The sequence below is a fragment of the Rattus rattus genome, chromosome 2, assembly GCF_011064425.1.
Source record: "Rattus rattus isolate New Zealand chromosome 2, Rrattus_CSIRO_v1, whole genome shotgun sequence".
Taxonomy (NCBI): Eukaryota; Metazoa; Chordata; class Mammalia; order Rodentia; family Muridae; genus Rattus; species Rattus rattus.
Window position 1 is genome coordinate 96,877,548 of NC_046155.1, and position 21,065 is coordinate 96,898,612.

The following is a 21,065-nucleotide window of genomic DNA, read 5'->3' on the forward strand; positions in this document are numbered from 1 at the left end:
CTACAGAGTGAGCTCCAGGATAGCCAAAGCTAAAGAAATCCTGTCTCAAAAAACCAAGCAGCCAATCAACCAACCAACCAACCAAATCACAATCTTTTAGAAATAAAGCTGGATATAAATGAAAAAATAATAATACTTAAAAAATTCTGAGCTGGGGCTGGAGAGATGGCTCAGTGGTTAAGAGCACAGACTGCTCTTCCAGAGGTCCTGAGTTCAAATCCCAGCAACCACATAGAGGCTCACAACCATCTGTAATGGGATCTGATGCCCTCTTCTGGTGTGTCTGAAGACAGCTACAGTGTACTAATACATAATAAATAAATCTTTAAAAAAAACAAAAAACAAAAAAAACTTTAAACACCAGTAAGGATACCCTTTGCAAATGAGAAAGAAAAACCAGAAGACTATTTGAGAAGATAAAAAGCACAACGGCTTCAGAAAACACATTTTCTGATTTTCAGTGAGTGACCCAGGCAAAATGTTCTCGATCCAATAGTCTTGGCTAACTCACTATCGATATCCAAACAAAAGCCTAGAAATGTTAGGAGAAAATGAAGAGGGGAAACAATGTTTTAGAATAAGGCAATAAAAATGAGTTTATAAACATGAAGCTTAATCACTCCCTGTTATTGTTATCCTTGGGATGCCAACAGAGAAGAAAAAATAACAAAAAGTAAAAACCAAAATGGTTAACATTAAAAAACAGTATGAGAAACATAATACGCTGTGACAAATCCTGCCAGGGTGATCAAGATTCACATCAGGAAGATGCCCAAGACTCTCCACTCTACCTGCTCAGAATTAAATATGGGGCCTTCTTGTGGTGGGTATACTTAGAAACCACAAGTGGAATCAAGGCATTCCTCTGAAATAAAGCATCCAGCATGTGCAGGAAAAACCCTTAAAAAAAAAAACTCTTAGGTCAAAAAAAGATCAATTCTTCCTTAGAACAGAACAAAGAATAATGGACTTTAGAAAATCATCTATCTATAGATCTAGAACTTACGGATCAGTGACTTACAAGGAACATAACAAGTTTACAGTCTCAGCACCTCCTCCAAAACTGGTACTAATTTCAAAGAGGAATATGTTAGCTCCAGAGTGGAAAAAGCTAGCAGCAATCATCCTGACCAAGTGACCACCGTTTATCTCATCAATGTGGTAAATAGACTGAAAGTCACTTACCTGCACATTTCCTATTGAATTAAATCACAAAGAATCTCTAAAGTAACTGACCTCAACTCTTCAAAATATCATAATCAAAGGGAAAGGGGGGGGAGGGTTAAGAGGCTATCTAGGGCAAAAAAGAATAAAGAATGCTGATGCTATCAGAAGTGACAGCTCATACACTTAATCCTAGCTCTTGGGAGGCTAAGGCAGAAAGATCTCCATGACTTTTAGCCTAGCCTGGACTACAAAATGAGATCCTGTCTCAAAAAACCAAAAGGGAGGGCCAGGCCTATAATCTCAGCACTCGTGAGGAAGAGGCAGGCAGATATATATTTTAAATTTTGGCCTGCCTAGTCTACATATCAAGCTCCAGGCTAGTCAGGATTACACAGTAAGAGGAGGAAGGAGGAAGGGGAAAAGAGAAGAGATTACAATAATGTGATAATTGCATTGTAATACAGTTGAGTGTAATGTGTGGCCTTGAGTTGGAAAGTGACTAGGAGACAAAGCAATAAAGAACATCATAATCGATTGGTAGTATATCTAGATGAATTACAAATTAGAAAACAGTATTAATATATTAAATTTCTTGACTTTGGTAATGGTAATTTAGTTATAAAAGGACAATCCAACAAAATTAGAGACCTAAAAAATATAACTGTTTAGAGATAAAAATCACAAAATACCTACAACTACCTTTAACTGGTTAAAAGACTTAAAAATTGTACACACATACAATAGATACAACAGAAAAGAGACTAGAGACAAAAGCAACAAAGCAAGGCTCTCAGTATTTCAGTGGCGGTGTGTATGTTTAGCCATGTATAATGCTATATATAGGTTTCATCCTCAGAACCAAAAATTAAAATATAAAAATAAAACTAGGGCTGGAGAGATAGCTCGATGGTTAAGAACACTGGCTGCTTTTTCAGGGGACCCAAGTTTGATTCCAAGAAGCCACATGGCAACCCACAACTGTCTGTAACTCTACTCCCTAAGGACCTGATGCCCTCCTCTGGCCGCTTCCAAAACCAGGCATGTATATTGGTACACACCCATACACATAAAAAATAAATAAAAGTTGAAAAAAAGGAAACCACCAACTGGGTATAACAAAATATAAACAAGTAGGAATGACCAGCAGTAAGAGTCACACATTGTAACTGGTTTACATACTGATTTGCAATCAGCAGAAAGATAGAATGTATATTAACAAAATGACTTGCAAATTATTACTATCCCTGAGAGTAGGGTGAGGACAACTATTTACTTTCTAAAATAAGTGCTAATTGTTGTTGAAATCAACAGCTTATTTATTTTTAATTAACAATCTTTCAAAGACTATTTTCTACTTGTTCTGTGAATTAATGTTTCTTTTTCTTGGAGTGTGGACTTTTAGCCTATAGCCTTATTTTGTTCACTACTGATAACAATTCGCATGCTGCAATTGTATGTGCATTTTTTTCCTAATATACTAGACTAGATTTTAAGCTCCCACAATATAAGAATTAGCCAGGTGAGGTAGTTTACACCTGTAATCCCAGGACCTGGGAGATGAAGGAAGGAGGATCAGAAGTTCAAGACCATTCTCAGCTACAGAGTTGGAAGCCCGTCTGGGCTGTATGGAACCCTATCTTTAAGGGGAAAAAAAGCAAGAACTGCATTTTACTCAACTTTAATAAGATCTAACATAATTCTTAGTAAATATTACAAACCAACAAATTTATTGTTAATAACATACAGCTATGTAAACCATATAAAATTAATGTGACAGCATCATTAATTAAAATAATGAAGTGTTTGTGTAATATGGAAAAATGTGCTATCAGTGCTTTTTAGAAAAGCAGCAGGCATATGAGTAAGGTTAATGCAGAGGCAGGAGACGGAAGAGAGCAACAAGGACTAGGAAAAAAGAACAGTTTGGCTTATTATGCATCAGATTGTATAAGCATAAACACACACACACACACACACACACACACACACACACACACACACACACACCCCACACGGGCTGAACAGCTCTAGTCCAAAGTACTCCGTATCTGAACCTCTCTGAGCAAAGTGGCACTACTAACAAAAGGTCACAGTCATACCTAACCTCACATGATGGTCATTCAAAATACAGGTGCAGGGGGAAAACAAAACCTGTGACCTCACCCTCAGACTAAGTGTATACGGGTTATTATATGGAACATACATGAATATCACATTTAGACTAGGATCCCATCTGTAAGATGCCCCCCTTTCCTTCACATACACACAAATACAAAATCTAAAACCCAAGACAGTTCTCATCCCAAGTGCTTATGGCACCCAACAACAAAGGCAGTCAGAGTTACATGAACAATATGTCTCAGAGTTTCGGATTAGACTGGGAGTTTCTATTTTGAGAGACATCCTAGAAAAATGTCATACTGACAACAATACTGATGATTATCTTCTGCTGTGGTATTTTAGCTTCTAATAAGTGAGATAACATCTGTGATTAGCATCTGGAATATTTTTTGAGAGTTAAAGAAAATGTTATTAATAATTACGCCAGAACAACAGGCATAAACTAAGATCCCTACAAACTGGGATGTATAGTCACCCCCTTACAGCTCACTTCTGGCCACCTTGACTTTTCCTCAAGGTTCAGCAATAAGCATTTTTTAAAAAACACATTCCTTTTTCTTGTATATTTCTTCCTCTTCTTACTCACACCAAACAGGAAAAAACATAAAAGTTACCTTCTAGAAATTACAGTTGTTTGATATTGTCTACATATTAAAAAAGATCATTTAAAAATTCTACCAATGATTTGATGAACACATGAACAAGGTAATAATGGTAAGCTATGCCAAAAATAAGATTTCATCTCACTCACTAATCAGCACCCTCCAATCCAACCCAATCCAAAGAACTGGCAGTAGATGAGTTTGATTTGAAATCCCTAGAAGGAACAGCTGTTTAGAAACTGAGGGATGACATCATCATTGCTTGCATAAGCAGAAGTACAGTAAGTCTTACCTTGGGAACTCTGGGAGGACTCTGTAGAAGAGGAACTACTGTCTGTGTAGCCCTGTGGTTCTTCTTTTCCTTCCTGAGCAGATGAATTACCGGCCTCTGCTACCCTGGATGCTTGCTGTAATGTTTCTGTTACCAGCTGCCTTGTTTGTTCACTAACAACTGTAGCTTGAAATGTCACTGGTTTGGGTTTAATGAGAACCTAGAAGAAAAGCAGAAACATGCCCAGATGAAATTGTATAGCCCCATTTAAATGCTAAACAAGCCATGCATGGTGGTTTATACCTATAACCCCAGAACTTGGGAGGCAGACTGGAAGACTGTCACTAATTCAAAGCCAACTTTGGCTAGAATAAAATCCTGTCTTAAAAACAAACAAACTCTAAACTTACAGGTCATTCTCCAGACACACAAATTACCAGCATGCAAACTTAAGCATTACGCTCTGGGCACAGTACTTTAGTTGCTACCAACAACTAAAATTGCATAAGATGAACTAGATGAACAAGAGCTAAGGTGTGTACAATATGTTAAGTGAAATATACCAGGTCACAACAGCTCTAATTCTTTTTGTTTAATGTATGTGTCTTTATGTATATGTGCACATGTATGTGGGTGCCCTCAGGGACAAAGAAGAGTCTTAGATCTTCTGGAGCTAGAGTTGTGAGCCTCCCAATGTGTGTGCATGGAATGATACTCTGGTCTTCTGCAAGAACAAGCACTCAGGACCACAGGCCATCCGTTAGTCTCCCAAAGCTATGACTCTGACAAGTATTTTCATGGTTTTCCTTATCAAACTTCAGAAATTGTTTTCCAGTACTACCTATCACAGTAACAACCACAAGCTGAGTGTTAGAAAAAAGAATTAAAAAAAAAAATAAAAATGCATATAAGCTAGACTCATTAGAAGTTTTTTAACCAAAGTATCTGTCTGAGCTTTCTCTCTCAACTTGTATTAACAGAATAAAACCAAGACCATAATTTGTTCAAGCCACTGTTTTCTGAGTCTCTTTTAATAAGAAACCAAATGAAATTCCTGACACACCTGCACAAAGCAAACTGCAGGAGATCTAAGTCAAGGAGCCACAGAAGAAAACTGATACAGAGTGCTTTCCACAGCAGCAAGAGGTCAACTCCTGCAAAAAGCTCAGACATTAAACAAACCAGGAAAAAAAATTCATACTGAAACATTACCCTTCAGAATTTGGATTCTAGAATTTTAATTGGATTCATGGAATAAAAATACTGATTCATATCCAATACTACCACCATTACCACAAAAAATAATAATATTGACTCATATATGAGGCTTTATTAAGTCACTGATTTCCACGAGTTTTGAAAAAATGGTTTCTGCTACACTTTCCATAGTGAAATAAATGAAATCATTACTGCTAAATCCTGGCTTACAGCCAAACTAATTTTTTAAATATATAAACAATGGCTATAGTTTTGAAAGAACAGATTCCCAAAGCCAATTATGAGTTTAAATAAATTAATGCCTGTTACAAAACCTCTAGGATTCTGTTTCTCAACCAAAGCTGATATTGCTTCCTGTGATAGTATCAGAAAAGTAGTCAGAGCACCTACAAAGTGAACGCCTACCAAGGTGAAACTATGCCCTTATCCTCAGAAACTAGTTTCCAGTGTTCTGTCCTTCCTCAGCCACCCAGTTCTCACAGTCATAAATATCTTCAGGAAACTTATATCCCAATGGAATTCTCTTCCCTACCTTTCCTCATAATGTTACATACAGATATGCAGATATCTTTAAAAAGTACTGAAAAAAAAAGGGCAAGTTTTGAGAACAGAATAACATGAATCCAGTTTTTTTTTTTTTTTTTAAAACGTGTTTTTTTCTTATCAGTCTATTATCTTTTCCTTGACATTTCTACCAGGTTAGGCATAGTGGTCAAGCCTTTAGTCCTATCAGAGGCAAGCTGATCTCTGAGTTTGAGGCCAACCTGGTTTACATAGCAAAACTCCAAGACAGCCAGGACTACACAGAAAGACTCTGCCGACAGACAAACAGACAGATAAGATAGATAGGAAGGCAAGCAGGGAGGGAAAGAGACGGGTGGGGAGGGGAGGAGAGGGGAGGGGAGGAGAGGGGAGGTAATTTCTTCCTGGGAATTAGCCAAAAGTCAAAACATCTTACCACATACCTGTGTTTTCCCTTGTTGCCCATAGACAATTTTTGTCGGGATGATTTTAGCTGCTGGCTGAACTGTGGAGCCTATTCCTTTGGGCTGTGTTACAATCATTTTGGTGATGGGTCGTGTAGCAGTAATTATAGCTGGCTTTGCTCCAGTTGGCACTGTCTGAAGAGTCTTTTCTCCCTAAATTGAAGTCAATTATTAAAGAGACTTACATGCATTTAAATGATTAAAAACAAACAGAACAAACAAAAACATAACTGTTTCATTGAAAAAGCAAAGAAAAAATTTGCCAGGATGGGAAAAGGACTGTAGATTATGCAATAAAGTACAAGATTTCTAAGTGATTAAAAAATCCTGGGCTTAAAAAAAAAAAAATCCCTTAAAAAAAAAAAAAAAAAAAATCCTAGGCTTAATAAAAAAAAAAAAAAAATCCTGGGCTTTGTTGAAATAATATTACAAGTCATATAATCAACTTTCTAGTCAAAAAAGAAATTATTCCTTATGAATATGTTTTGAAAAATCACCATATTTAAGAACATCTAAGAATTTATACTATCCCATTCATAGAACACCTATATTAAAACAGAAATTTCTGGAAGGACATACACTAAAATGTTAACAATTGCTATGTCTGAGATTGTAGGTCATTTTTTCTTTTTAATATACCTGAAGTGAGTATGTAATAAAAAAAAAACTATGCAGTTTATCAACAGATAAACATACATATACAAAATAAGTCAGGCATATATTATAAAGACCTACAGTAGGATACTTGTATAAAGAAACATGGGAGAGATGGAAAGAGTAGAGATAGTAACATTCTTTTTAAGGTTATATGGGAGAAAGGGGGAAGAAAACGTAAAGTTCTCATGTTTTCCTAGTATTTAACCGATACTACTTTACTTATTATAAATTCAAGCCCATTAACCTTTCACCATTTTCTGAATTTTTACCTGATTTATTGTCTATCTGTCTTTTCTCTACCTCTGTGCGTGCGTGCATGTGCATGCATGTGTGTGTGTCGTTGGAGATTGAACCCAGGGCCTCACAAATGCTAAGCAAGTGCTCTACCACTAATCTATAACTTTAGTCCAAGGTTTTATTCTTAAGTACCTATCACTTTCTGGTCATATTTTTAATCTCAACACAGTTATTCAAATATAGTTAATTTTATTATTAATTTTTAAATTAAAATCAATAAAACTAAGAGTTGGCAATTTTCACGTTATCATTTTCTTAATTGTTAGCTATCATTATCACAGATCTGTAGCTTTGAAACTTAGCAGTTGGTAAACTGAGAGCAATCAAGTGAGTTGTCTAAAAACCAACCATTGAGAATTCAGCTTTAAATCCAAGTCCAAAAATTACAAACCTAACTATCAACTACAACTATCCAAAAAAAAGCAAACCAAACCAAAGCGTCTCCAATCTCACGTACTGTTTGTAGCAGCAGCATTCCCAGAAAGAGGTCTGAATGATCCTGCTGATCCGTAAATGGCTTGACAGCCTGTCCAAGCACTGTGACCCAAACAAAGCCACCTTGCAGGGTGTCATCTGAGAAAGCACAGTGTGGTGGGCCTGCACAGGATGCAGGTGGGGTATAAACACATGCTCTGTGTGCTGAAGATGATGGTCCCATAGGCTGATCTGCTCACTTTATTAGCACTGCCTGCCAAACTACTGCTAAATATCTACTAGAAAAAATTCACACATGATCTAAGATCTCCCATAGCAGATCACAGCCTTTTATAAATCCAAATACTATGGAATCCTAGCTTTGCTGTTGACTTACTAATGTGAATTCAGAAAAAGCCTTTCCCATTATGAAAGACTGTTTCACATAAGCTTTTCTCTGTCTTCTAGTGAGGTCAGGAAGGTAAGGATACTACTATGTCTGGGTACCAAATACCAAGAACAGTAAGAAACCAATGACTGAGAACTTCCCATGTGGTAGACACTGCTCTAAGCACTTTCAAAACACCTATCATCACCCAATGTAGACATGAAGAAATATTACACTGGTTAAAAAGTCACCTGAGGTCAAACTACAAAAGTGAGATACAAAGTCTAAGTGTGTCTACTTCTAACCTCTTAACGATTGCCGTCAGAAACTAAAATGGGAAAATAAAAAATAAACAACAAACCTTAAGTAACAAATCCCCATCTATGAATTTTATTTTAAATTCAAATATTTCTCTTTACTCAGCCTAATCAAACGCTTAGTTACTGACCATAAGCAAGAATAGAATTCCTCTTAGTCTTCCTGCAGCTAGGCCAGCATTTAAAGAAAACTAAACACTTGAATCATAGTAACAAACCACCTTTAAGAGCAGCTATAAGCAACGTGCTTTTGGATTACTGTGTAAAATGGCATCAGTGTGATGATATCACAGCAGTCCAGAGTCAAGCCATTCCATCCACTATGGGGTTCTGATGTCTTTAGGGAAACGTTTGTATACATGGCCTGTAAACTGCCTAGTGGATTACGGAGTGTGTTTACAGTCTTACTTACTCCAGCATTTAGCAATGTTGTGACAACGTTTTTGCCAGGGAGGCCTTGAATGGTCGTTCCTTTTCCTGTAGTCTTTTGTACAACAATCACATTGGGCTTGGAAGTCATTGGGATTGTAGTGATTTTGGTAGTTGTTCCTTAGAGAAGGGGGAAGAAAAGGAGGCCAAAAATCAGGATTGGTGATACTTGGTTGTTTCTTTTATGCTGTATACAAGTAGTACATGTCCAAACAATGTCAACTTTAGGTGATCCTAAGGATGAAAATTAAAGACTTGGGATAGTAGCTTCTAAATCATCACAGAATGATAAATTTTAAGAACTGACTGGATTGTTTTTTTTGTTGTTGTTTTGTTTTGGTTGTTTTTTTTTTTTTTTTAAACATTTTTTGAGATAGGATCTCACTAAATAGCTCTACATGGCCTGGAATTCACCATGCACACCAGCCTGACACAGAACTCAGAGATCTGCCTGCCTATCTCTGTCTTCCAAGTGCTAGGATTAAAGGCATATGCTGCCACGTCCAGCAAGAATTGAGTCTTGAAACAATTTTTGAGAATCTAAAGATCTAACACACCAAATTCCGAATCTAAAAATATTACCATCCATTTCCCCATCAACAGTCTTTCCTGACTAGTTTAAAATTAAATAAAAAAAATCTTACTTTGTGACATTTGTTTCCTTGAAGTCTAATATTAAATTTATGTGGCCATCATGATGGGAAAACTCTTCAAAAAAGATTAGAGGCAAATATCAAAATTCACTAAATTGTAGAAAATAAATGTACAAAAAGCTGTAAATGATACACAGCCATGTGAAGTCAAGAGTATCTGTAATTCCAGCACTTGAGAGGTGAAGGCAGGAAGACTGTGAGCTCTAGACCAGCTGATGCTACAGAGTGACACCCTGTCTTTAAAAAACCCAAAATGAATTTAAAAAGTTGAAAAAAAAAAAAAGGACCAAAGTGAACACAGATATGTAGACATCAAGTAACTGTCAATGTATGCCGCTGAATGTGCAGAACTCTACAGATTCCAAGGATGAGATAGACTGGCTAACAATTAAGATCTACTTTCTTATATTAAATGAGATAGTTCAGCTTCAGAAAAACAAGCATCTTATGCTCTCCTTCGTGTCTGGATCTTCACATTTAATGTTTATACACATGAAAACAAGGTCTGTGAGAGTGCAGCAGATGTAAGAAAGGGAGGAGAAAGAGCAAAAGGTCACATGGGAAGTAAGTGGTAAGGGGGCTACTGGGAGTAGGAGGGGAAAAGGGAGGGACAGGATGGATGGGGCACAAGTAAAGGGAAAAAAATCAAAAATAATCTTTGTTTGAAAAGTGGCACAATAAAGCCTAATTTATTGTACGCTAGTTAAAAGATCTACTTTCTAAATGTACATATCCCCTGACAGGAACATTTTGTGGCCTTTCCCCTATAACTTGCTTCTCTCCCATCTGTCAAATCTACTTACTATCAAATTCATGTTCCATATTCTAATCATCCAAGTTAGAAGTCCTGGTACAAACCTTGGTTCCTGCCCTGTCTTGACTCCCTGTTCTTGCCAACAAAATATGACCTTTTCAAGTCACTGACTCCTCAATGTTTAGCACAGAAGGTAGCAATTATTTTGTAATTGTTTATGTCAGTGCTCTCAGCTCATCAGTAATAAATCTTCTTTAAGGGAAATATCCTCAAAAGCGGAGTCAGCACCACTCTCCTCTGCTTCCTACTATCCCCTCCATTTCAAGCGTCTCTGACAGTTCTGATATTCCATACTAAATCCAACAGCCTAAATGAAACCTTCCTCACCAAGAATCTGAAATGTGCTAAACTGGTTTTAAAGAGTACTCCTAATCTCCACTGTACCTAGTTTCAACTTTCCCTTTTGAATGTCCTAACCCTACATGTGGGCTGACAGGATGACACAGCCGGGAAAGACATTTGCTTGCTCACCATGCCTGGTGACTCAATTCAATCCGTAGGCCCCGACACGGTAGAAGGAGAGAACCAACTCCTACACATTGTCTCCGACTTCAGCACCCCTACCGAACCCCCAAATATTAAACCCATCAAACAAAAAGAGCAGCTTATACTGGTTCAGGCCCTCAATCTACCAATTTGCCATATTAGTTCCTCCTGTTCACAGGAAACAGCATAAAACTGCAGGCAATTATGAGGCTTCCCACTACCTACCCCACAAAGCCCAAACTCCTGAATGGAGCCTCCAAAGTTCTTGCAGATTAAGATTCATCAATGCACACCGTTCCATCAGTGTGCTGATTTCATACTGAGCAGATTAGGCCTGGATCTATTTTTTGCTCCTATAATTTTCTGTGCCTAAGAAAGCAGGCAGATCATATTTTTCTAATAGGCCTGCAAATGATTAAGTACAGAATGGGCACTTAATAAAAAACATGCCTAATATAGTCTCAAAATATTACATAAAGTTGTATTATCTTCCATTGGAATAATAATAATATTCCTTATTAGAATTCCAGATTAACATATTATGTGAAATAATCTTATATCGAGAATAAGAAGAGTCTAGTTCTAAGACTCATTCAGAAGGGGACAGGGAGATGGCTCTGAGGTCAAGGGCTTACTGCTTTTGCAGAGGACATGAGGCTACGTCCCAGCACCCACATGGTGACTCATAACCATTCATAAGTCTAGTTCTAAGGGATCTTCTGACCTCTGTAGGCACCAGTCACATGTATTATGTATGTATGTATGTATGTATGTATGTATGTATGTATGTATGTATGTATATTCAGGCAAAACACTCATACACATAAAGTAAAATAAATCTGAGAATATTTTAAAAGAACTAATAAGAAATTCTGTTAAACTGGGGCAATCCCATTATAAATCTTCACAATACACTCAATACTACCCAATGTCTCATCAGTCCAAGGTGCCTAAGAAAGCACTTGAACCTGACAACCAGCCTTACAACTGGTTTCTCCTTCAACTACACTGTGAATGATGAGCTGTTATAAACCATAAGAGCCAAGCTGCTCATTACTTGCTTAAGCCGACTTTAACCTGAGTAATTCTAATCCCTTATATATGACTATATAGGCCTTTAGAGACACTAGAAAGTTATCAAATATTTGATGAGAAAGTGTTTCTATAAAAACTATGCTTTTAAATTAACACCAAAATATAAGGTCATTTTTTATTAGATAAAACTTAACAACTGGCTTTATTTATATGATCTAAAATGTCTCCTTTCCACTATAAAGGACTATTTATTTAGGAGACAGTCAAAGACCAAGTCTACCAGTTTAACAAAAGGGAGGGCACCTGAGGTCATGGGGGTAAAGGGGAGTGTTCAATAGTACGAAATGGGGAAAAAAGACTAACAGGAAATAAGTAGAAATTATATTAAAATAGAAAAAATTGTTCTAGAACAACCATTATTAAATGCCTGAAATTCTAATGTACATGTTTCACCTAGGTAGAAATGTATGCAAGTAAGTACTACATATTCAAACAAGAAGAAAAGCTGGCTAAGCTTTCACTGCAGTTGCTCTACATTTTGCATAATACAAGAGACCATGCAAAAGCTGATTAGCATCTGTGATTTTCTGGTTTTTGTTGTTCCTTTTGCAGTTCTGAGAATCAAGTCTAGGGCCTTGCTCATACTAGGCAAGTGTTGCAACTCTGAGCTTCATCCACAGTCCGTTTTGCATTCTCTAGGGTACACACTGAATCGTGATGCTTAGATACCACAGCACCACACACAGAATCTGGCACTTAGAGAACCTATCTACAGATGCTATACTTTAAGAGTGAAGAAAACTCAGTGGGGCCAAATGACAATCATGTGTGGATCACAATGGGCTCTGATAATGACAATCCACTTCACAGACTTTTCTTCTTTCTTTTTTTCGGATGCGTGTAAACTTCAGAAGCAAAAGAACTAACTACAAGTTCAAAGACAGCTTGGGCTATATGGCTAGTGTGAGGCCAAACTGGAATACATAGTGAGATTCTGTCTCAAACAGTAACAACAAACTATGAAAACAAATCAAAACGATTATACCAGGCTTGGTGGGCTAAGCTTATACTGCTCTAGTGACTAAGGCAGGAGGATCACAAATTCTAGGTCAACAAGAACCTGCCTCAAAATAAAACATTAAATGGTGGGGAAAGGAGCTCTGAGGAGCACTGCTCAGTGGCACAGTGTGGCTGAGCATCCCAAGAAGGCAAAGGTTTGAACACTGTGGTATGTTGACTTAACAAATTCATTGGCTTAGGTCCTACTATCCACAGGTCTTCAATCACTCTGTCTTGCTTTCTGAATAAGGATTTATGCTGCTTTGTACAAAGAACGATGCAATAAATAAGGGAAAAAGCACACAAACAACAGCTCCTCGCCTAGACACTGCAAAAACTAAAGGAGTTACAATCAAGTTTTGCCCCAGATCCTCAAAATGCCTTTAGGGTTAAGACAATGAATTCATCTCTGAAGGAACCAAACTTCTGCATAAAATGAGTATATTTCTACAATCAATTCTCACTAACATTCCCAAAAAAAGTTTAAATTTGAAAGTTATCTAATATATATGCACATAAATAACAGTTTCATCTAAAAAAATAAAAATTCAACTTTTCTAGAAAGTACTATGGAAAATTTAATCTGCCTTCTAAGGTGTTATACAAAGAGCTTCACAAATAATTTATATATGTTTACAACAGGATTATTTATAATAACCAAACAAGAAAAAAATCTAATAGTCAAAAACCCCATATTATAAACAATCTAACAGTAAGAATCTGATTAAATTATTGTAAAGAAGAGAATGTTACATAACCATGAGATGATGGTCAAATGCATTTACTGATATGGGAAAATATATATGTTCTTAATAAAAAAATAAAATTTAAAATATCCACGTAAACATTTACACAATGCATTATAGATTCTTAGCTTTGCCTGCATCTTTCTAAAGTCCCTACAATGAGAGCATTTTTTTTTTTTTTTTTGCCTTCCCCCCAGAGCTGGGGACCAAACCCAGGGCCTTGCGCTTGCTAGGCAAGCGCTCTACCACTGAGCTAAATCCCCAACCCCAAAGTTTTATTTGTTTTTTGTTTTTTGCTTTTATCTTAAAGTCTTCTATTCTTACGGCCATATGTTTGAGAATATTTTAGCAAAAATACTTTTTTGTATGGCAGAGAGAAATCAGAATCCATCATCTGCTCATAGATGAAAGCAAAAACTTATCTAAATTTGCTACACGCTGATGATGAATAAACTTTTTAAATTACTCTACCATAATCTCAATGTCATAGGACAGCAAGAATTTAAAATAAAAGTGTTATATTGTTTAAGTAAAGATTGTGAAACGGGAGCCAGAAAGATATTAGGTAAGCATGGAGCAGAAAGTAGCTAAAAATATTTGCCACCAAATTAAACTGTTTTAACTCTAAGTCAATATATCCTACAGTGCTGGAACCACCCACTCATGTGAAATAGCAACTAACCATGAGGTGATAGTGTGTGTGTACGTGTACATTTGTGTGTGTGTGTGTGTGTGTGTGTGTGTGTGCGTGCGCACGTGCATTGATAGTTAGGTATCAGATCAAATCTCTGCTTCTAGGATGTGCATACTTACATCACTCTACTGCAGTTCAGAGCTGCTACACCATGAATAAGGTCCCAAAAAGGCTTCATGACATCTAGACACACCTGCAAGCTATATAGTACTATGAACTCAGATACATGTAAGAAATCTGTTTAAGGTCATAAAACAACTACCTCCCAATGAAGGTCAACTTTCTGAACTGTGTTTGAACAGGCACTTTATACTATTTAAAGATACTATCAAATAATAAATTAGAATTTTAACTGTGTTACTTAAATATCCACTTAAAAGCTATGGTACAATGATCCCTTTCCTCCTCAGGTTGGCAAACACTGGGTTTTCTCACTTATATGTAAGAGTGAAGCCAAAATTAACAGCTTTGAATACAGAGTTTCATGCCAACACCATGCTCTGCCCTGCTTTTTCCACTCTGAGTTATCAGCAAATCAAATTACTGCCAGGAACTTTATCCTTTCACTTTAAAAGTGTGAGAGCAGCTCACCTGGGACAGACAAAACAGGGCTTGTCTACAACATAGTAGGCAGCTCAAATCCACAAGGCTCGCTTAATCAGATCATTTACATAATTTTAATTAAAAATAATAATCAGTGAAAACAAATGCCTCATTAACATTCCACTTTAGAATCTAAAATCCAAATACTGTAAAGATTAACGAGGCAATAAAAACCAGGTACTGTTCCAACATACTAATAAACAGGCAGACGGTTAGCTTTACTATCTCAGTAAAATATTTTTAAAAAAGCAAACAACATAAATGGTGAAAAGCAAATAGATATTCAAATATCTTATGTTTAATAAGCTAAAGTGACATTAGCAACTGAAAATCCCAATTATGTTCCTAAAATATATTCGGATGCAAATTGGATTCCATTTCCCTCTTTGCAGCTTTATGTGACCTCTAAATCCACATCTCTCAAGTTGGTACAAAAACTGATATCAGTAGAGTCCTGCTGTAGAGAAACATGGCTTTTCTTCTGACCAGATAGCTCCATGCTTTTAACATAATCTAGATATACGTACCAGAAACAATATTACTGCTGATTATCTTGCCTCCCAAGGTAGCTAATGATTTGGGCACCACAGTAATGATGCTACCGCTGGTAGTTTTCACATAGGTTGCAGCTCCAGGGGTTGTGGCTACTCGACCTAAAGATGGGCTCACTGTTGGCCGGGTATAGGTTGCCTGAGTACCTACAAGAAGAAAGTAGTGAAAAGAAAAAATTGTCAACACTTAAAATCATACAATTTCACTATAGTTTAATAGTTTATACCACTTTAACTTGAAAATGAAATTGCAAGGTGCCAAGGCATTCGTTTACAATTTTATAGCCAGTTTTCAATGTGTATAGCAAGAACCAATGCCAAGTCAATTCAAATTAAATTTAGATATAAAACTTTGTGATGTGTTGCATCAAATTACCAGCCTATGGAAAGGGAGACCCCTCACCCTGCTCCCATTATCTTTCCTCCACTAGTTTTATGCCAAAGCTTAAATGTAATCATCCTCCTGCCAAAGCATTGTAGGTGTTTCTCTTACAAATATTAAGGCCCCTGTCTGATGCTGTCCCAAAGGTAAACCCAGTATCACCACCAAGGCATTTACCTAAAATTTTATAACATTTCTGTTCTGTACCCAACTGTTCTCTAAAGAGATTTCTTCCATCTTTTAAAGGATTAGTCCATTGCTTTTCTAGCAATACAGTTGAATTGCCAGGAACAGTTTTTAGTCTAAAATTATCTATTTGCATATTTCTTCAACTTTAACTGACCCAATAGAAAAATCTATCTTTATGTCTCTCTCAAAGGATTTTATACCCTTTCCCACTATTTCGACGACCTTTCTCTTTTCCAAAGAAATATTAAAAACTAATCAGATGAGTCTTTTACAGTTTCTTATAAACCCAGAAATTCAGAAAGACTCCTCCATTCCTAAAGGAGGAAGAGCCTCAGTGAAATGAAGAGCAAACATGGAAAGGACAAGGTGGCATTAGCCAAAACTAAAATGACATTCAGAGACTCTATGACAGACATTTCTGAAATACCCACCTCGCAAAAAAATGCTTTTAGGAAGTTACTTACTTTAAAAACATAACCACTACAATCATGAGAAAAACATTAAGAAGAATTAAGACTAGTCACAGCATACATCTGAACCAGGAAAAAAAAAAAAAAAAGGCCTGGACAAAGTAAACATGCCACAGGGGTATAAAGTTTGAATACTTTGAATTATAACTATTTAAAAGAAACACTTGCTGAACTATAAACTCAAGACATATAAGCCAGTATAACCATGGGTCTGGCTTTTATATAGGTTATGGGGATTTGAACTCAGGTCTTTACACTAACTTAACAAGTGTTTTTCCTCACTGAGCTATCACCTTAGCTCCTAACTTGATATCATTTAATACTTACAAAGGGTGGTAGCTTAAAATGCTCTACACTGATACCACCTCGAGCTCAGGCTAATTGCCCTTCTACCAGTCTAGGCAACACTTACTACACTGTAATGTAACATGAGCTGAACTCTTAACCTTGTAAGTAATACCCTGTGTATTAGGCATGTTTTCAGTTACTCAACAAACCCTAACCAAGCACCTACATATGGTGGCTAAACAGATTTGTTCCCTAATCCCATAAAGTTTATTGTCTAATATGAATAAAACAACAAACAACTAGATAAATAGAAATTGCAGAGGATTATGAAAAAATATATCAAAAAAGTGATAACTTCAGGGTCAGGACAGAGCAGAGGGAGTTAAGAAAGATCTTTTGAAAACTACTCGGTAGAGTGCTTGCCTCACATGCACTAGGCCCTTGGTTTGACCCTAGCACCGTATAAACCTGTGTGGTGGAGCACACCTGTAATCCCAGCTCTCAGGAGGTAGGGGCAGGAGGATCAAGAAGGAGTTCAAGGTCATCCCCAGCTGCACAGAGTTCTAGGCCACAGACCCTGTCTCTAAACAAAATTTAAAAAAGGACTTCTTTGTAGAACTGTTTCCATCTCTCTATGTGCAACATGACACCCATGGCTGGTGTGGGAAGTTACTGATGGCATGAATGAATGGACTGATGCTTGTGGAACTTACCGGTAGGAGTAGTTACCAGTTTAGTTGTCATAATTGCACCATTACTGCTAACCACCATAATTGGGGAATTGCTACTGGTGGGTAGAGTTGCAGTCACTGGTTTGGGTAAGATTTTACTTGGTTGAACCTGCTGTGTGATGATTTTAACACCTTTGAAAGAAAAAAGATAAATCTCAGTACAAATAATTTTTAAGAAATGTCACTTAGCCCAATAGGGCAACAGTCACACACATTTACTGAGTCTTAACCTAGAAATGTCTTTTTAATATTGAAGAAACTCTAAGTTTTCATTATTCAAATTCCTCCTTTCTAAATTCCACCAATTCAAGAATGCAGCTATATTTCATTAACTGATTTCTTAAAACGAAACCTAAACTTTTATCTATGGTGGTATGCATATGAGCTTTCAAACCAGTTAGCAAAAGCAAATAATCTGTTCCATATAAGTACTTGAGAAGAAAGGACTAGCATAAGACATCAAAAGCAGTCCACACAGTCCTTCCAGATACTCAACTACAAAGACTTCTCGTGACTCTGTGAACTGACATACACTGGTAAAAACTTAACAGCCCAAGAACAGTTTTTGTTTGGTTTTTTAATGACTGCCTCATTTTTCATTGTTTTGAATTGAGATAGGGTCTCATTATGTAGCCAAGGTTGGCCTGGAACTACAGATTCTACTGCCTATGCCTCCTGAGTGCTAGAATTACAGATGTGTACCACCATGCCCAGCTTAAAAAAACAAAAAACAAAAAAACAAACAAACAAAAAAAAAAAACCCAAAAACTTTCTTGTTTTTATCTGTTGTTGGTATAGTTGAACCCAGGGATTCATTCATGCTAGGCAAGGCTCTACCACTAAGCTATATCCCAAAGTCCTTAAATAGCTTTCTGTATAAAAGTATTTTAATAACTCACTTTATCAAATACAGAACGCCAAAAAGGCCACATCGTATTGCACCTATATAAAACATGCATGTGAAAAGAACACAAAGGCAATTCACAAAGGATCTAATAAAAATTGTTAAGGAAGTTATGTTAGGACTTTAAAAATTAATTTATTTACAATGCTACAATGTTTACACTGACCTTCCAAATATCTTAACTACACTTTTAAACAGTAGCAACTAAAGAAGAAAAACTTAGTGTCATTTCCCCACACAGATCTTTAGAGAAAATACTTAAAAGAAGACATTTTTTTTTTTTTTTTTTTTTTTTTGGTTCTTTTTTTTTGGAGCTGGGGACCAAACACGGGCCTTGTGCTTGCTAGGCAAGCGCTCTACCACTGAGCTAAATCCCCAAAAGAAAAGAAGACATTTTCTTAGAGAAAATTAATAATTATAATTTTTTGATGTGGCATGATGGTATACCTCGACTATCATCAAGTTGACGGAATTTAGAATCACCATGGAAACAAACCTCTGGGCATGTCTGGAGGGATTTCCTAGATTAGGTTAAGAAGGGAAGATCTACACGCTCCATGGGCTCTGATCCTAGACTGAATGAAAGGCAACAGGAATTGAATAGAAGCATTGCCTATTCTCTGTTTCCTCACTGAAGACTCAACTCAACCAGCTGCCTCGGCCACCATTACTTCCCTACACGATCTTCTAACATCAAGTTAAAGGAAACCCATCTTTTCCCAATGGCTTTTGTCAGCAATGAGAAAGTAACTAATACAGGTAGTGATTTGAGCTGAGATATTAAGGAAAGAAATAGAGCTATCTACATATTTAACAGCTTTAAATAATTCTAAGCTTCTATTAACTAAGAAAGAAATTAAAAGTATGGTATTTGGGCATAATTACTTAAATAACTTATATGACTAATTTTTATCTGTAAAATAAAAATTAATTAGTATATACCTCATAGGGTTCTTGAGGATTAAATAAAATTTTAAAGTATCTAACACATGTCAAGAATTCAATAAGTATTGTAGAAATAGTTCTGGATATAATAAACCATAAACAGTGAAGTAATACAAAGAAAGCTCACTTCTAGTGTGTCTTACTAGTGAGCCATGATCCTGTATAATTCCCATGCAGAAAGAAGCTCTAAGGGGTTGGGGATTTAGCTCAGTGGTAGAGCGCTTGCCTAGCAAGTGCAAGGCCCTGGGTTCATCCTCAGCTCCGGGGGGGAGGGGGGGAGACAAAGCTCCAAGAAATATCCATCACAGGGAGAAAAAAAAAAAAATCACTAGAGACAATTTTATTCAGTCGTAAGCAAATCAAGTGATAATCTGGATCAAATAAATAACATTAAGAGAAAACATTATTTCTCAAAACTGACCATGAAAGAGAGAGCAAATCAAATAAAGTTCTAAAACACCCTCTCAGCAGGTGGCAGGCCCAGAGAGTTGCCCTCAAAAGGACTGTCATTCCAATGTCCCTAAAACATTCTGGAGAGCCAAGCCTGGTGTGACTGCAGGAAGAAATCTCCAAAACCACACAATGGAACTAATTAAAGTTAAAGCAAGCATCATTAAAAGGCTCTGGGTACCACAGAATGGCTCCACGGGTAAAGAAACTTACTGACATCATGTCTGATTACCTGAGTTCCATACCAGAGACTTATGGTGGAAAAGAAAACTTATTCTTGTAAAGTGCATCCTGACTTCTACATGTACACCACAGCACACATGCAAGCACAAACATACTCTCACACAGCACATGTGCACATACACACATTCATTCCCACACAAAATATAAATAAAATGCAATAAAAAAGAACCCTTTAGAAAGGGGTCTTAAGGTAAATAGCGAACCAAGAAACATGTGCCCAAGCTAAGTCAAGTTCTGTGATATCTGAACCAAAACCATTTCTTTCCCTCCTTCAGTTCAGTAAGGTTGTGATTCCACTCCAGACTGCTAGTCCTAGAGTGGAAGGACTCTTCTGCATAGCTCCTAGCCAGAGGACATTCTTTTCAGGAAAAACAGGCCTTCAGCTTACTCTCCTCACAGTTACTTAGTGCCAACTGAAATACCACAGAGAATATTTCTAATCCACAGAATCCAACTAGAAAACAATACCAAAAGGCTACTGAAACAAAACAAAACAAAACAAAAATCTCTAAACATAATGGAAATAAAACAGCATAATCCTAAATATATCTCGTCAATGAGGAAGTCCCAGGGGAGGTTTCAGAACAAAATTATAGGGAAAATGACAACATATCAAAGTACATATGATGCTGGCAAAATAGTACTAAGGATTTATCAAAGCAATTATAAGTGTAGAACTAAATGCTAAATGCACAGAAATAAGAAAAGGTCTTTAATCAATAATCCACATTCCAGTTCTCAAGAAGCTAGAAAAGCAAAAGAAAGCCAAAGAAAACAGGAAAAAATGAGACTAAAACTGGAAAATGGTCTGGGCCTCTGAATTGACTTCCTCAGATTACTTTCGGGTTGATGTATACTCATCTTATTCTGTAGTGTCTTTGTCTAGTTTGGTTATCAAGGTGCTAGGGCCTAAAATGAGTTTGAAGTGTTTTGTTGTCTAGAAGAGATTAGGGTT

General features: G+C 36.7%; 1 protein-coding gene across 11 annotated transcripts in view; it reads right to left on the minus strand.

Moving 5' to 3' along the window:
• Positions 1-21,065, minus strand: part of Emsy (EMSY transcriptional repressor, BRCA2 interacting) — a 68,175-nt gene that overhangs the window by 16,698 nt on the left and 30,412 nt on the right. For 10 of the 11 annotated variants that reach the window (XM_032893003.1, XM_032892993.1, XM_032892996.1 and 7 more), the window contains 5 exons: positions 17,551-17,700; positions 15,485-15,655; positions 8,851-8,987; positions 6,345-6,518; positions 4,183-4,381 (listed from right to left, as the gene is read on the minus strand). In XM_032893003.1, the coding sequence (XP_032748894.1) occupies positions 4,183-4,381; positions 6,345-6,518; positions 8,851-8,987; positions 15,485-15,655; positions 17,551-17,700 (831 nt within the window). The remainder of the gene's footprint in view (positions 1-4,182; positions 4,382-6,344; positions 6,519-8,850; positions 8,988-15,484; positions 15,656-17,550; positions 17,701-21,065) is intronic. The other variant, XM_032892998.1, reaches the window with a different exon arrangement.